Source organism: Myotis brandtii, unplaced genomic scaffold (assembly GCF_000412655.1).
Source record: "Myotis brandtii unplaced genomic scaffold, ASM41265v1 scaffold208, whole genome shotgun sequence".
Lineage (NCBI taxonomy): Eukaryota > Metazoa > Chordata > Mammalia > Chiroptera > Vespertilionidae > Myotis > Myotis brandtii.
The window spans coordinates 1,066,260-1,082,187 of record NW_005357764.1 but is presented as its reverse complement, the minus strand read 5'-3'; the positions used below and the strand labels follow the sequence as shown (position 1 = coordinate 1,082,187).

The 15,928-nt window shown below is 36.5% G+C and overlaps 1 protein-coding gene across 10 annotated transcripts in view; it reads left to right on the top strand.

The window, feature by feature from the left end:
• KIAA1109 (KIAA1109 ortholog) overlaps nt 1–15,928 on the top strand; it is a 157,701-nt gene that overhangs the window by 23,195 nt on the left and 118,578 nt on the right. For all 10 annotated transcript variants that reach the window (XM_014539037.1, XM_014539038.1, XM_014539039.1 and 7 more), the window contains 9 exons: nt 540–733; nt 3,052–3,131; nt 4,811–4,961; nt 6,188–6,344; nt 6,994–7,072; nt 10,402–10,493; nt 12,293–12,410; nt 15,203–15,358; nt 15,591–15,688. In XM_014539037.1, the coding sequence (XP_014394523.1) occupies nt 540–733; nt 3,052–3,131; nt 4,811–4,961; nt 6,188–6,344; nt 6,994–7,072; nt 10,402–10,493; nt 12,293–12,410; nt 15,203–15,358; nt 15,591–15,688 (1,125 nt within the window). The remainder of the gene's footprint in view (nt 1–539; nt 734–3,051; nt 3,132–4,810; nt 4,962–6,187; nt 6,345–6,993; nt 7,073–10,401; nt 10,494–12,292; nt 12,411–15,202; nt 15,359–15,590; nt 15,689–15,928) is intronic.

Sequence of the window (15,928 nt, the reverse complement as noted above, 5' to 3'; positions counted from 1 at the left end):
CCCGGAACTGGAGTTCAGAGCAGTCGGGAGCTTGAGACTCCCTCCCGATTGAAAAAGACAACCGTGTCCTCAGTTGCCATCCTTCCCACGTGCGCCTCCGTACCTCTGAACTTTACCTCTGCACCTCCTCTGAGTCTCAGTGTGCTTTTCTCTTTCCTTCTAGTTGTAGAATTTCCACTCAGCCAGCCTTCCTATGGTTCTGGATGATGTCCGTTTTGTCTTTTAGTTGTATTTTTGAATTTGTTGTGGGAGGCAGCAATTTCCAGTGTTTACCTATGCCGCCATCTTGGTTTTCCTGAAAGGATTCTTTTAACACCAATATCATTTTAGCATAAATTTGTTAGACCTGAAAGGCTATTTATTCACAAGTGCTTAAATTTTTTAAAAACCAGGTCTAAATTGATCAGTGGAGTGATTTAAATATAGATAGTGCTAAAGTGGAATCATCTAGTTGTTGCTTGAAAATGTTTGTTATTAGGTCAGTTAAGGAAAAAAGTATAGCTTTTATAGTATGACATACTATCTTTTATCTTTTGTAGGGTCGCCTGGCCTTTGGAAATCATTACCAACCTCAAACTCTGTGTATCAACTTTGATGATGCTTTTTTAACTTATACTACAAAACCACCTTCCAGTCACCTTGACCAATTCATGCATATTGTGAAAGGAAAGCTTGAAAATGTTCGAGTCATGCTTGTTCCTAGTCCAAGATATGTTGGTCTTCAAAATGATGAGTAAGAACATCTTACATATGTCTAATATAGATATCAATTTGATTTTTAGCACCCTTTTAATTTCTGTTACAAGCTGGGCATTAATTAGGTACATTTTTCTAATAAATTAACAGTATAGTCCTGCTTTATAAGGTAAGTGGATATACTATCCATTGGTGAACTCTAATTTTAAATATTTTTCTATAGAATTATGGCTAATTTTTTTACCCTTTTCTTCCTTTTAACTGTATTTGAAAAACTCATTTTGGGAAATTAAGCCCTGGTATTTGATGTTTACACATTACAGGCAGGTTTTTATTTACAGAAGGAAAGGATAAATAGTAAATTCAGCAAATTCATTATAGTGGAGTACCATTCTGAGTTAATGAGAAAAGTTGAAAATGGAAACAAAATTACTCTTGGACATCTGTTGAAGTTAGGATGGTACAGTTAGGATGGAACTTGCTTGGTATGCAAGTCCTGGGTAGTTTTCCACCTAGCTTTCCAGATTTGTCTTCTACCTGTGAAGTAGCTGCTTGCGTTCAGGAGACAGGGAGCATTAGTGATGCACCGTGGACTCGCCCTCGTGGTGGCAGGATGCTTCCCTATGAGGTCTGGGACCTGAAGGAACTCCAGGGCATGCATTCATGGTAGGATGAGGGCTCACGATGTCTATTTTTTGTATGAGGAGACTTTCTGGTTGAATTTGTGTAATTTAGTATTCATAGGATGATATTCCTCTATGTCCCAGCGTATATCTTTGTAGGTAACATACAGTCTATGAAGTCGTGAGAAGCATGATTATTCCTTTTTAGTTCCAACTTCTTGCTGTTCAGTTTTCTGGGCACTGGCTGGAGTGGTAGAGAGGTTTCCCTTTGGAGACTGGCGAGGCTGTGAGTCTGCCTGGGCCCACTCTTCAGGATCAGGGGCTTTGCTCAGCACATAATGCTGCACTTACAGCTGAAAGTTTAATACTGCATGAATAAATAAATCTGGATTTTGTGAAAATTATTAGAGAGTAAGATGAAAAAGTGTTCTGCTATTAATTTGTATAAAAAGATTTAAAATTGTGTTTTTTACTCTTTAAAAGTGTGCAGGTTAAATGATGACATTAAACATTAAGCCTGGCAGGTACTGGTCAGTGATAGGCATTGACCTATGAACCAGGAGGTCATGGTTTGATTTCCTGTTATGGCACATGCCTGGGTTTCGGGCTCGATCCCCGGGAAGGGGTATGCAGGAGGTAGCCGATCAACAGTTCTCTCTCATCATTGATGTTTCTCTCTCTCCCTCTCCCTTCACTCTGAAATCAATAAAAATATATTAAGAAAATAAACATTGTCCTAACTGGTTTGGCTCAGTGGATAGAGCGTCGGCCTGCGGACTCAAGGGTCCCAGGTTCAATTCCGGTCAAGGGCATGTATCTTGGTTGCGGGCACATCCCCGGTAGGGGGTGTGCAGGAGGCAGCTGATCCATGTTTCTCTCTCATCGATGTTTCTAACTCTCTATCCCTCTCCCTTCCTCTCTGTAAAAAAACAATAAAATATATTAAAAAAATAAACATTAACCTTAAGATTTAATATATTTTAAGAAGAATATTGCTGAATTTGTGTTATTATTTAATGACTGCAAAGTTTATTTTGATGTGGAAGGAAGATACTGTGGTATATGACAAAGTAAAAAGATGTTAAAGCAATGAAAGATGAACAGTTTGTGGGAAAGCGATTGTAGAGAAACAGTCAATCCAGAATTTGAGTTCGAGATGTTTGCTTTAAATTTGATTCAAGTTGATCAAGTAAATATTCTTGGAAATAGGTAATTAAAGTTGTTAAAAATAAAAATGACAACATTTTTTCTTATGTAATGTTTTAGAAAGCTTATTTTATTTTACAGATATATAAAGTGATATTTCTTCAGTTTTGTAGTGTTATTAATAGAAAATGATTGAATTTAAAGTTTAATTGTTGTAAATACAGAATATAATTATTGTATTCTGATGAACATTGTTTTTCCATTGTATTTAATTAACTTCGTCTTAAATTGATTTCTGTTATTCACAACTTAAAATGAAAACGTGAAACAATTTTTTTTCTTTTTTCCCTATTGAACCAATCTACTGATTAAAAATATTTCAGTATCATTTCATTATTTAGTCTAATATAGAATACAACTATGGAACAATTTATTGTTTGTGAAAGATGGCTTACCTTTTCAAGATGCTACCCTTGATGCATTTGTTTTTTTGTTTGTTTGTTTTCACCTGTCACCACCATTAATTAGAACACTGAACTGTTTGTATGCTGGAGTTGTACTTAGTTTGCCTTGCCCCTTCTCATAGGCCACCGAGGTTAATGGGAGAAGGCTTTGTGGTGATGCAGTCAAATGATGTTGACATCTACTACTACATGGACGAGCCAGGTAAGACTTTTTGAAAGTATAGTTCATAGCTGCAATTCTATTTCTTCTATGAAATGGGATGTTAATAATATTTTAAGTCTCTTTACTTAGGATATAAATGAGTTTCAATAAATGTTGAGTGCCTACCTAAAAAATACCTGTGTCGTTGTTAAAAGTTGAATATGACTTTAGTATTTCAGACCAAAATGATATTGTAACCTTTCCTTCAAATTCCATGTTATCAAATATACCTCAAAAATTGTGAATACAAATTACCATGAGTGAAAACCTTTGAGAATATGATGATGGTTAAGGTAATTCATGTTAGTTAGGAAAACAACTCACAGTATGTTAGACTTGAGGCTAACAGTTTCAGGATTAAAATCCAGCTACCATGCTTCATGGATGGTTTCCATTTTATAAAAGTTACTGAACATTGGATTTTAGCCACCTTTTTTTCCTGATCTTTCTCCTGGGGTTTTATAAGGTCAAAATATTTTAAAAGTAAAAGTAGGATGCTGTTTGCCTTTTTTCACCATGTTGATATTTTCACTGATTCTTTACTTGAAACAATAGCTAAATTTTTCAAAATTAGGATTTTGAAAAAATTTGAGTCTGCAACTGTGAGTTTGGTAATTTTTCTTATAAGACCACCAGTGATGTTAACAAATGTGATTTTTAAAATGTTTAATAATGAAATTTATTAATATTTGAAAAAGTATGTATGTTGTAGTGAACCCATGTTTTCCAAATGATCAATGCATGCTGTTGCAAAGTCAGGCCATGGATAAAAGATTTATTCAAAGTGTAAGAGAGATAGTATATTTTAATGTAAGAAGTTCAGTGATATGGCTTCAGATTTCACATTGTAACCTTTAAGAAACTACTACTTGTTGAATTTTGGAGTAGTGTCAAAGAATACCCAGAACTATCAGAAAAAGCTATTAAAATACTCCTTCCTTTTCTATCCACCTATTTGTATGAGGCTAGGTTTTCTTCAAATCCTTGAACAACAGACTTAATATAGAAGCAGCTGTGAGAATTCACATTTTTTTTATTAAGCTAGACATTAAAGAGATTTGCCAAAATAAAAACAATACCAACATTTCTCAAATTAATTTTTTTTAGAAAATGTGGTTATTTTTATTAAAATATTTTTATTAAAAATGAAATTAAAATTTCATCTTTCATTAAAATATAGTTATTTTTCTATTATTTTCATTAAAATTTATTACTATCAACATAATGGGCTTCTTATTTAATAAAATAAAAAATTTAAAAATTGATCAATTTAAATTTTTAATACAGTAAGTATTGATAGAGATAATACAAAAATACCCACTTTAGGGTCCTCAATTAAAAAAAATTATTGATTTCAGAGAAGAAGGAGAAGGAGAAAGAGATAGAAACATCAATGATGAGAGAGAATCATTGGTCAGCTGCTTCTTGTGCACACCCTCTACTGGGGATTGAGCCCGCAACCTGGGCATGTGCCCTGACCAGGAATTGAACCGTGACCTCCTGGTTCATAAGTGGACGCTCAACTACTGAGCCACACCAGCCGGGCAGGTCCTCAATAATTTTTAAGAGTGTAAAGTGTTCCTGAAATAAAAAAAAATATGTTAGAACTGCTGATCTACAGGAACCTTTTAATGGTTATTTTAAATAACTGCCTTTATGTTGTATATTCTGCAATGCAGGACTTGTACCAGAAGAAACAGAAGAAAATATTGAAGGAGAATTGAGTAGTGAGGATTGCAAATTACAAGATTTGCCTCCGTGTTGGGGACTTGATATAGTTTGTGGTAAAGGAACAGATTTCAACTATGGGCCATGGGCCGATAGACAGAGGTACTTGAATAAATTATATTTCTAATAAGTTTCAAATGTATTGAGCTAATACTATATTTTTATTAAAACATAATAGTTTTCTAAGCTATTTTATTATGGCAGGGGAAGATATTCCTAGACATTTTAATCCAAATAATAACTTGTGTGTAGAGAAATTGGTTTAATCAAGTTCACTGCAAAGGAGGAGTTAACTCATTAGAAAAATGATGAATGAGCAGCACATTTATTGGTTCCTTTGTTTTTCCTTAAGTATTTAATCAACAAATATGCCAGTGATTGTTGGGGTGATGCAGATTCAGAGCTAAATACAAAGATAGTTTAGTTAGTGGATGAAAAAAGAGACAAAAGAGGTTTATTACATGCTGTAATAGAGGTGAGTAAAAACTCTTGAAAAACTTAGAAAGGTACTGACTTGGTTTGCTAAGGCTCCCATAACAGAATACCACAGACAAATTTCTCACAGTTCTGGAAGTTAGAATTCTGAGATTAAGGTGTTGGCTAGTTCCTTATGAGGGCTGTGAGGGAATGATGTGTTTCTTGTGATAGCTGTCTTTTCTCTGCATCTTCACGTGGTCTTCCCTTTTGTGTGTCTTGTAAGTTCTCTGTCCAAATTTCCTCTTCTTAGAAGAATATCGGTCATGTTAGATTAGGGTCCACCAAAAACATCTCATTTTAACTTAATTACCTCTGTAAAGACCATGTCTCCAAATACAGCCAAATTCTGAGGTTAGGACTTCCACATAAGAATGTTTAGGGGTACGCAATTCAGCCCATAAAAGGTACATAAATCATTTTAAAGATTTAAGAAGAAAAGAATTAGGGGAGGCTTTTTGGTAGAGGGAACATTTGAGTTGAGTTTTGAAACATAAGTGTTAGCCAGGGGAGGAAGAATTTTAAAAAAGAAGAGGACATTTACCAGTAGTGATGAGGACACATCCAAATTTTTATGTAAATAGACGTTGCTTATAGTTAGTTCAGCAACTTTGCCATCTGGACTATTGATATACTTGTAGAAAGTCTTTCATTTCTCACAGTAGAAAACATTCTTTTGTTTTATTGAGAGGAAATTATAGTAGGTGTTTGTGACTTAATTTTTTGTATTTTGTCTATTTTTAAATAAGAGAGTAGTGATAATACATATCAAGTTCAAATATTGATTTTGGTCCCTTATTAGAAATCATTTTGTTGGAATAAAATGTCATTATTCTTTCTACCTTCTTATATAGAGATTGTTTATGGAAGTTTTTCTTCCCACCTGATTATCAAGTTCTGAAAGTTTCTGAAATTGCACAGCCAGGGAGACCAAGACAGATCCTTGCCTTTGAACTGCGAATGAATATTATTGCAGATGCTACAATTGACTTGCTGTTTACCAAAAATAGGGTAATTATTGAAATAATATAGAGAAAATAGTGCTTAAAATTTGAATATTATTTTCCAGAGCAATTTTTGGTGACTAGTCCTATACTGAGATTCATTTCTATGAGCTTCCTACCACTGTGCCCCCAATAATTGTATATATACTATTTTCATTAAGTGCCAAATAGTATACAGAAATTAATCAACAAACCTTTATGCTATAGTCTGGTTCATTTTCTCCTTTATATCAGCCCAAATTGTTTTAGTGTATTTTTTTGTTAACCCTCACGGAGGAGATTTTTCCCATTGATTTTTAGAGAGAGAGTGGTAGGGAAGGAGAGAGGGAGGGAGATAGTAAGAGAGAAAGAGAGTGAGAGAAATATCGATGTGAGAGATAAATCAATTGGTTACCTCACTCGCCTGACTAGGGCTGGGGATCCAACCTGCAACCTAGGTATGTGCCCTTGACCAGAATCGAACCTGGGACCCTGTGGTACATGGGTCAACACTCTAACCACAGACCCACTCTGTGCAGGGTGTGTTCTTAGGCATTTTGAATACCTATTAATATCATTGCTGGTTATATTTTTGTCTCTGATAATAACTAAAAGGTAAAGATGGGAATGTAATTATAATGAATATTTTATGTGACTTACTTTTTTTGTTTTGTTAGGAAACAAATGCTGTGCATGTCAATGTTGGTGCTGGCTCCTATTTGGAGATCAATATTCCCATGACAGTCGAGGAAAATGGTAAGCTGCAGCAAGTGCTTCTCTGTTCCAAATGACTAGTAGGAAAATAATATATAAACAGTAGTTTGTTAATCCACTTAAACTAACATAATTAATGGGGGTTTTCTTTTTCAGCTTTTTATTATATTTTGTGTACCTATAGCTATCAACAGTAGATAGTACACAATTAAATCATTTGTGCAGCTAGAGAAAGAGAACATTTTTTTTAAAGTAAGTTAAGTCTTATAATTTCATGCTTTTATTATCTATCTATATATATATGTAAAAGGCTAAGTGACCGACCATCCATCTGACCAGTACATATGACACACACTGGCAATCCTATATAATAAAAGCCTAATATGCTAAGCATCTAGTTGTCTGGCTGTTCAACCAATCAAAGCATAATATGCTAATGATATGCTAAGGCTGCTCAACCATTCGCTATGACATGCACTGATCACCAGGGGGCAGACAACCGGTTGGCCAGTCGCTATGACATGCACTGACCACCAGGGGGCAGACGCTCTGACTGGTAGGTTAGCTTTGCTGCTGGGGTCCGGCCATTAGGACTGAGCCAGAAGGGCTGTACACACCCTAGAGCCCTCCTGCAGCCCCTCCCTGGCTGGCCAACCTCCCGCGTCCCTTCCTGGCCCCAATTGTGCACCAGTGGAGTCCTTTGGCCTGGCCTGCGCTCTCTTGCAATCTGGGATGCCTTGGGGGATGTCAGAGAGCCGGTTTTGGCCCGATCCCGCAGGCCAGGCTGAGAGACCGCACTGATGCACGAACGGGCCGCTAGTTTAAAAATAAACATTGCCTTGCGCATACACGATACATATAAAGCTCTCACTGGCACCAATCGCATGTGTGTGTTTTGATATGTCATTGTTGATTGTGAATTTAGTTGTTTTTGTTGTTTTTATATCATGTCTTTGTTGTTTTTATATCATGTTATTGTTTATTAATCAACTTATATATTATTTTCATATACATTTTACTAACTTTCTTTAATCTCTGACACTTCTATTTTAGAGAAAGGGCAAATAGTGATATTAAAATATTTCTTCTAATTAATATCCTTTCAATGAGCATGAATCCGTGCACTGGGCCACTAGTCCTCTATATTTCTCTTTTGTAAATGAGCATACTTTGCTTAGCATATGTTTTTCCTGTTTCTTCATGAGAGCAGGTGCTCTGTCTTTGTTTTCACTGTGTAAACCTGATGCCGAATCCAGTACCTGGTTTGTGGTTCATGGCCAGTAATTGACTGAATGGCTAATAGTCTTTGTTTCAGGTAATAATAGTAGATTTTTGTCAGGGAGTTAACTGGGTACTTTGAACAGCAAAACTTTAAGAAAGGAGAACGTTTCATATTTCAAATATTAAATAAGGCCCTGATAGCTATAGTTTCATCTGAGCTGAAATAATCTAATTCATTATGCACTTAAAATTTGGCTCTGATACAAGATAATCAACAACATGACTACTTTGTGTTAAATTGACCAAAATATTATATAGCTGTCTTCATTTTTTCTGCCTCTCATCCTCTTATTACATTTGTAATTGAGAGTAATTAAAATGAAATTCTGCTCTATTCACTTTCTTGAGCATGCAGAGAATAGCAACTTATCCATATTTTTAAATTACTAACCAGCAATGTTATGATTGCTAAGCAGAGAGTAATTTTTATACTATTCTTGACTCTCTGTGCTTGTTCCTGCCACTCACTGGATTAATTGCGTTCATAAAGAGGGAACAGTTGGGGTTGCCCGCTGAGATAATTAACTGAAAAAGTGACGGAGAGAGTACGTCTTTTCCCTGTAACCTCTGTGCTGTTTTAGTGAAGAACAAAACCTTATTTAAGCTAGTTCTAAGAGAATAATCCTACTGTGTCTTGAAGCAGGTTCTCTAGGATAGGTAGATTCAGTGTAGTCAATTGGAAAGAAGCATCTCTTAGGACAGCCTTAATTACCGATCTGTACCAGGGAAAAGGCAGTTGGGATTGCACAAAATTGAGAAGGGTTCATTTGAGGGAGTGCTGCTACCATTTTAAACTGATGATGCACATAGGAAGTAAGATTTATACAAACAATTTGTACACAATTATTGGTGCACTAGGTGAGGGGTCCCCTGAGGGCTGTGGGGTCTGGAGCACACCTATTAGGAATTCATGGGAAGTGCCCCAGCACACAGGCTATGGAACTCAGAGTGAGGGAAGGGTCTAAGGCAGCCGTGGGCAAACTACGGCCCGCGGGCCGGATGCGGCCCGTTTGAAATGAATAAAACTAAAAAAAAAAAAAAGACCGTACCCTTTTATGTAATGATGTTTACTTTGAATTTATATTAGTTCACACAAACACTCCATCCACGCTTTTGTTCCGGCCCTCCGGTCCAGTTTAAGAACCCATTGTGGCCCTCGAGTCAAAAAGTTTGCCCACCCCTGGTAAGGAAAGGCTGGACGGGGTCCTTGGTCAAAGTGAGGTGGCTTTTTAAAAAAAATTTTTTTATTGATTTCAGAGAGAAAGGGAGAGGGTGAGAGAGATAGAAACATCAATGATGAAAGAATGCCCCCTGCATGCCCCCAACCGGGGATCGAACCCACAACCTGGGCATGTGCCCTCAACCAGAATCGAACCTAGGACCCTTCAGTCCGCAGGCCGACGCTCTATCCACTGAGCCAAACCAGCTAGGGCAAGATGAGGTGGTTTTTAAGGTGACTGTCTGAGCGGGAAATAGGCTTAGGTCTGAGACAAGAACAAAACAGAACTCAAATACATGTACAACTTTTTTCAGAGATTCAGGTGTTTGGAAAAAAATAAAAAAGCCCAGAGCAGGATGCATGTTGGAGTAGCCATATAATAATGATCACAGAGTTCATGCTTCTGGAAGGGCAGCCCATCCAGAAAAGAAGTGATATACTCTGAGCTGCTGCTTTTGTTCAGAACAGGCTGCATGGTTTGGTGTAACTGTCACTGTATAAGGAAGAGCTGTTGTACAGAAACTGTCATTGTATAAGGAGTGATTGAAAAAGATGAAAATAGGTATGCTGGAGTTAGTGGAAGAAGAGAGGACATGGGAGCCATTTTAAATAGTTCAAAACTGTCATTTAGAGAACAGAATTGTAGTTTTGCACTAGAAAGCAAGTCATGATAGACATTATATGAATATGAAACTTTCTTCCCTCAGAGGTGGTCATTTGAGAAAGGTCACCTATGTGGTTGCAAGCTCCCTCCCCATCATTGGGGTATATTTAAATAGCAACTGACCACCACATTTCAGGGATTTCTTCTTTGGGTTGTGGTGGGATTTATTTCTAGTAGATTCTTAATTTTTATGTTTTCACTTATTAGGTTACACTCCTGCAATTAAAGGACAACTGTTACATGTTGATGCCACTACCAGCATGCAGTACCGGACCCTGTTAGAAGCAGAAATGCTAGCAGTAAGTCTGGGGCATATGAAGATATATATAGGTGCATAAAATATAAATTTGGTTTTAATTTTTTAATATAAAATTGTAATGACCAAGAAGTCATCAAATGGTCCATCTTCTTATTCAAGAACCACCAGGTGTTCTTTGGCCTTAATTTGGAAAGAGAAGTAGATTCCCAGTGATGTAGAATCCCTGGCACTCTCTGTTATTCTGCTCCTAGTATGGGGGATGTAAACATAAGGCAATTAAATGTGGGGTTTTGGCCTTTAAAAATATGAACAGTTGTTAGGATATTGTTTTTAAACTTCACTGTATGGCTAGACTAATTCTCTCCAATGTTGTAAATAAGATTGTGGGTTTTTTTTTTAAAGGAATTACTTTAAAAATATATATATTTTTATTGATTTCAGAGAGGAAGGGAGAGGGAGAGAGAGATAGAAACATCAATGATGAGAGAGAATCATTGATCAGCTGCCTCCTGCACGCCCCATACTGGGGATGAAGCCCGCAACTGGGCATGTGCTCTGACCAGGAATCGAACCGTGTCCTCCTAGTTTGTAGGTTGATGCTCAACCACTTAGCCACACCAGCTGGGCAGATTGTTTTTTGTTTTTTAATATATTTTTATTGATTTCAGAGAGGAAGGGAGAGGGAGAGAGAGATAGAAACATCAATGATGAGAGAGAATCATTGATTGGCTGCCTCCTGCACGCCTCCCTACTGGGGATCAAGCCTGCAACCCAGGCATCTGCCCTGATCGGAATTGAACCTGGGACCCTGTGGTCCACAGGCTAATGCTCTATCCACTGAGCCAAATCAGCTAGGGCTGTTTTTTTTGTTGTTGTTTTTTACTATATGTTTTCTGGCCCCTTTGGATTCTTTCTCAGGGTTTAATAATTCATTCTGCTTTTTACTTGATGAATAAGGTGAAAGGAAGAAAATCTTAATACCCTGGATTGCTGCATAGTACAAAGAGAAAAAATAAGGAAGTACTTATGACCAAAATTTCAGATTGGGGACTCAGTAATCAGGCAGATAATTATTTTTTGTTAGGATCAACAACAATAACAACAATAATAGAAGCCAATGGCTGATAATCAGAGAGGATTCTTTTACACAGTATTATATTAGTCGGTCCTTAATTGTTTGCCTAAACAAGCTATTTACATGATATATATGTAAATTAAGAGGAAACGTTTGCAATTAACCAAGAATATATTGAGTACCATAAATGTATATTCAACTGGCATATTCAGCATTTTAATGATTGCTGAGCTCTAACTGATAAGTACTGCTGTGCAAAATTGCTGGTCCTAATCAAGCAGCTCTTGCCTTTGCAGAATTGTCCAGCTTTGGCAGGTGGAATACAGACCTGTAACCACCACGCCGTCAAATGGGAACCCAGGAGGCTCTGGGGCCAGACTTGTGTGTGACAGTATCCGTTGCATACACTCTCTGCGCCCGAACCTCTCACTGACCAGGTTGGGCATGCAGAGGAGTTAAGGGTGTTGCTGTTATTCTGAGTTTAACTCACGTACAGTGTTGAAACTGTAACCTGATTGTTACTCAATTTTTTTTTTATTTTTTATTTTTTACCACCTCATGGCTTAGTATTTCAAGGAACTGGATATAACCATGGCTGCTGACCTTCAGCCACAGCAATATTAAAATCTCAAAGGGACCTTCTGTTATGCTCAGTAGGAAAATAAGTTTTCATTACTTACCAGTGTGTGTGAGTTTATTTCTGATGCTCTTCACATAGGGTCACATTTTAAACTCTAACATTTTGACTTGACATTGATTTTCAGTTCCACATCATTGCCAGCTACCCCCGAGTATGGAACATGCCCCAGACGTGGCAGTGTGAATTAGAGGTGTATAAAGCCACCTACCACTTCATCTTTGCACAGAAGAACTTCTTCACAGGTAATTTTCTAATGAAAAAAAAAATGCAGTGAGATTCATTATAGGGAACTGCTTTCTATTCATGTGAGTTTTAGTTTTAGATTCAGCCTGGGGATTTGATGACACAATTCAAACTTTTTTACTTTCACACTTTTTGGGCCAAGAAGATCAAAGGGAAAATTTAAATATAGATATGTTGTGCTCTCTTTCTACACAAAAAAGGAAAATATGAACCCAAAATTGAGCTGAAAAAAAAAAAAAAAAAAAGAACCCATCTTAGGCTGGGCTGGTACTTTGATTCGGTCTAGTGGGGAGTATGATGGGGAAGGTGTATCAATTTATCTTCCTGAATTAGGCATCAGCATGGCTTCATGGTTTTGTTTTGATTATTGTAATCTACAAACAGTATATTCAAATAGTCAAATATGCTATGTTTGTATTGGGAGCCCCTACTTTCTTCTTGGCATGGACAATTTAGTTGGTGTTGTCATTAGTCAGAAAATTCCTTCATTTGTTGCAGCATATTACAATAGCTACTCATATTTATTTCCTGAGTATGCAAACATGTAAGTCTTGGTCTCTGAGTAACATAAATATTTCTATATGAAAACAAGTTACGTTTATTGAGACTTCCTGTGACAAGTTTAGCTAAACAGAGTTGGTCTGATTTGCCAGGGTTGGTGGCTGTCCCAGAGCACCTAATATTTGCTTGATTGATTGCTACAACCAACCAACCTTCCTTCCTTCCTTCCTTCCTTCCTTCCTTCTATTCCTCTATCACTAGTTAGTAGAAGAACATTTAAGAACAATTATTCAAATGTAGACCCTGTGCTCTCTCTGTAGTATGATGCTGTTATTAAAGATGGTTAGAGTTTTCCTTCAGAAGAGAGGGTAGCAAAGAGTGTATTTATTTTAGATAAGATGAATAGTTTGAGTAAAAGTGCAGAATGAAAAACGTTTCTGAGAGAGAAAAGTGATAAAATCAGCTGGATGAATGATGAATTTGTATTGTGGAGTTGGTTAGTTCCAGAGATGGCTTTTGGGCATCTCCCAGCTGCTAGATATTGTGCTACAGAATAGTTAGAAGGTAGGGATGCGTCCCATTTGTTAGGTAAGGTGACATGTAGAAGTAAGTGGAGATACTATAAGGTATAGTGAACCACTGTGTTTGCTTGTTAAATTAAACAAAAATACAGTTAAGGTAAAATTAATAAGTGGAATTTTCTCTATTCATAGACCAAGTTAATAGCCATATGCCTTTTGTTGTTGACATAGTAAAACTCTACATGTTACTATTATTAATTTAAATTATGATAACTTTTGATATTAAATGTATTATTTTATTAAGAGGAATTTCTAATATCTTGCACAAACTTATGTGCATTGAATTTTAAATGAGTTCCTATGCTATTATATGAGATAAATTTGATTTCTGATATCATTATTGAATCTAATATTTTTTAGTATAAATTTCCATTAAAATTAAAAAAATTACTTTAAATATTTAATTAATTTTACCTATTAATATTATTATAATATATTTTTTAATCCTCACCTGAGGATATTTTTTCCATTGATTTTTAGAGAGAGGAGAAGGGAGAGGGAGAGACAGAAACACCGATGTGAGAAAGACACATCGATTGGTTGCCTCCCGCATGTCCCCCGACCAGGTCTGGGAGCCTGCAACTGAAGTACATGCCCTTGACTGGAATTGAACCCGGGACCCTTCAGTCCATAGGCCAGTGCTCTATCCACTGAGCAAAACTGGCTAGAGCTACCTATTATTATTATTATTTTGTAATCCTCACCCAAGGAGTGAGGATATTTTTTCCATTGGATTTTAGAGAGAGTGGAAGGAGGGGTGGGGAGAGAGAGAGACAGAGAAACATCAACGTAAGGAGCTTTTACCTATTGAGGTTAAAATAAAGATACCAAAGGATAGGTACACTAATTATAGGAACACAATTTTGAAATCAACAACCAGACCATACAAATTAGCAGTACAACAAATCAACAAAAATAAGTGACTGTAAATTCTTAGAAGGCCAAGTCTGTGTTTTGTTCACCAGAGTCTAGAATAGAGTCTGACACACAATAGACACTCTGTTGGTATTTGTTTAATGAATAAAACAACAGGAAAAATGGTCAACCCTATTACACTTAAGAAATCCAATTAAATGAGGTGGCATCTTCCAGTTACCAATTATCAAGCTGCCCTCCCCGCACCCCCCCAAAAAAGAGACAGAAACAGGGAGGGAGAGAAAGAGATAAAAAGAAATATACAGCCCAGTTGGGGTGGCTCAGTGATTGAGGGTCAGCCTATGAACCAGGAGGTCATAGGTTCAATTCCCAGTCATGGTACATGCCCAGGTTGCAGGCTCAATCCCAGTAGGGGGTGTGCAGGAGGCAGCCAATCAGTGATTCTCTCTCATCATTGATGTTTCTTTCTCTCTCCCTCTCCTTTCCTCCCTGAAATCAATAAAAATATATTAAAAAAATATATAGGAGAGGGTACAACGAAATAGTCAAGCATACATTTCTCATAGGAGGATATAAGATAGTATAAAATCTACATAGAAAAAAAACTAGAAGGAAATGTATCCTCAGTGTTGGATGTGTGGGTAGTGAATAACAGATGATGTTTTTCTCTTTAATCTTCTACAGTTTCTTTAGTCACCTTTTAATATTTCAGGATAAGAGTTCTTTTTAGTTATAAATGAAAAATAGATTTTTTACTGGTGTTAGAATTTTTACAATTTGTTTTCTGAATTTCACTTAATTTTAATTTCTGTCTCCCATCCTGATAACTTTAGATTTAATTCAAGACTGGTCTAGTGATAATGCTCCAGATATTTTTTCATTTGTTCCATATACATGGAATTTTAAAATCATGTTTCATCAATTTGAAATGATTTGGGCTGCTAATCAACACAACTGGATCGACTGTTCCACTAAACAACAGGAAAATGGTAAGAACTTTAAAAAATTAGGTTGAGTATTTTGTTCATTAAGACAAATACCAACAAATTGATATTGATTGTATAGTTGTGATAGATACTGGAATTTTTCCCATTATTTTGTGAGACTCTCAGAGAATTATTTCAGAGTTTGTATTGGACTAAACATATAGACTAAATTTAATTTTGTTTAGGTTTAAAAATTTATTGAAGTTAAAAGAATTTTTTTTTCTTTTTTTTGTAGTATATCTGGCAGCCTGTGGAGAAACACTAAATATTGATTTCTCTTTGCCGTTTACCGACTTCGTTCCAGTTACATGTAATACCAAGTTCTCCCTAAGAGTACGTATAGTTGGATGCATTGTTTATCCCACAAAGTTTGTTAGTAAGTTGGATTTCCCAAAGCTTATCTTTATTTCGACCCCCGCCCCCCTTCTCAGCCCCCCACTCCCACCTCATCCCTCTACCTCTGTCCCCTGGCCACCCGGAAGTAGTTTAGCTTTCCTCCAGTGTTCACTAATGTTTGTGGCACAGAATGGCCCTTGTCCCTCTTTTGTAGTTGACTATAGTGTTCTGCCATTC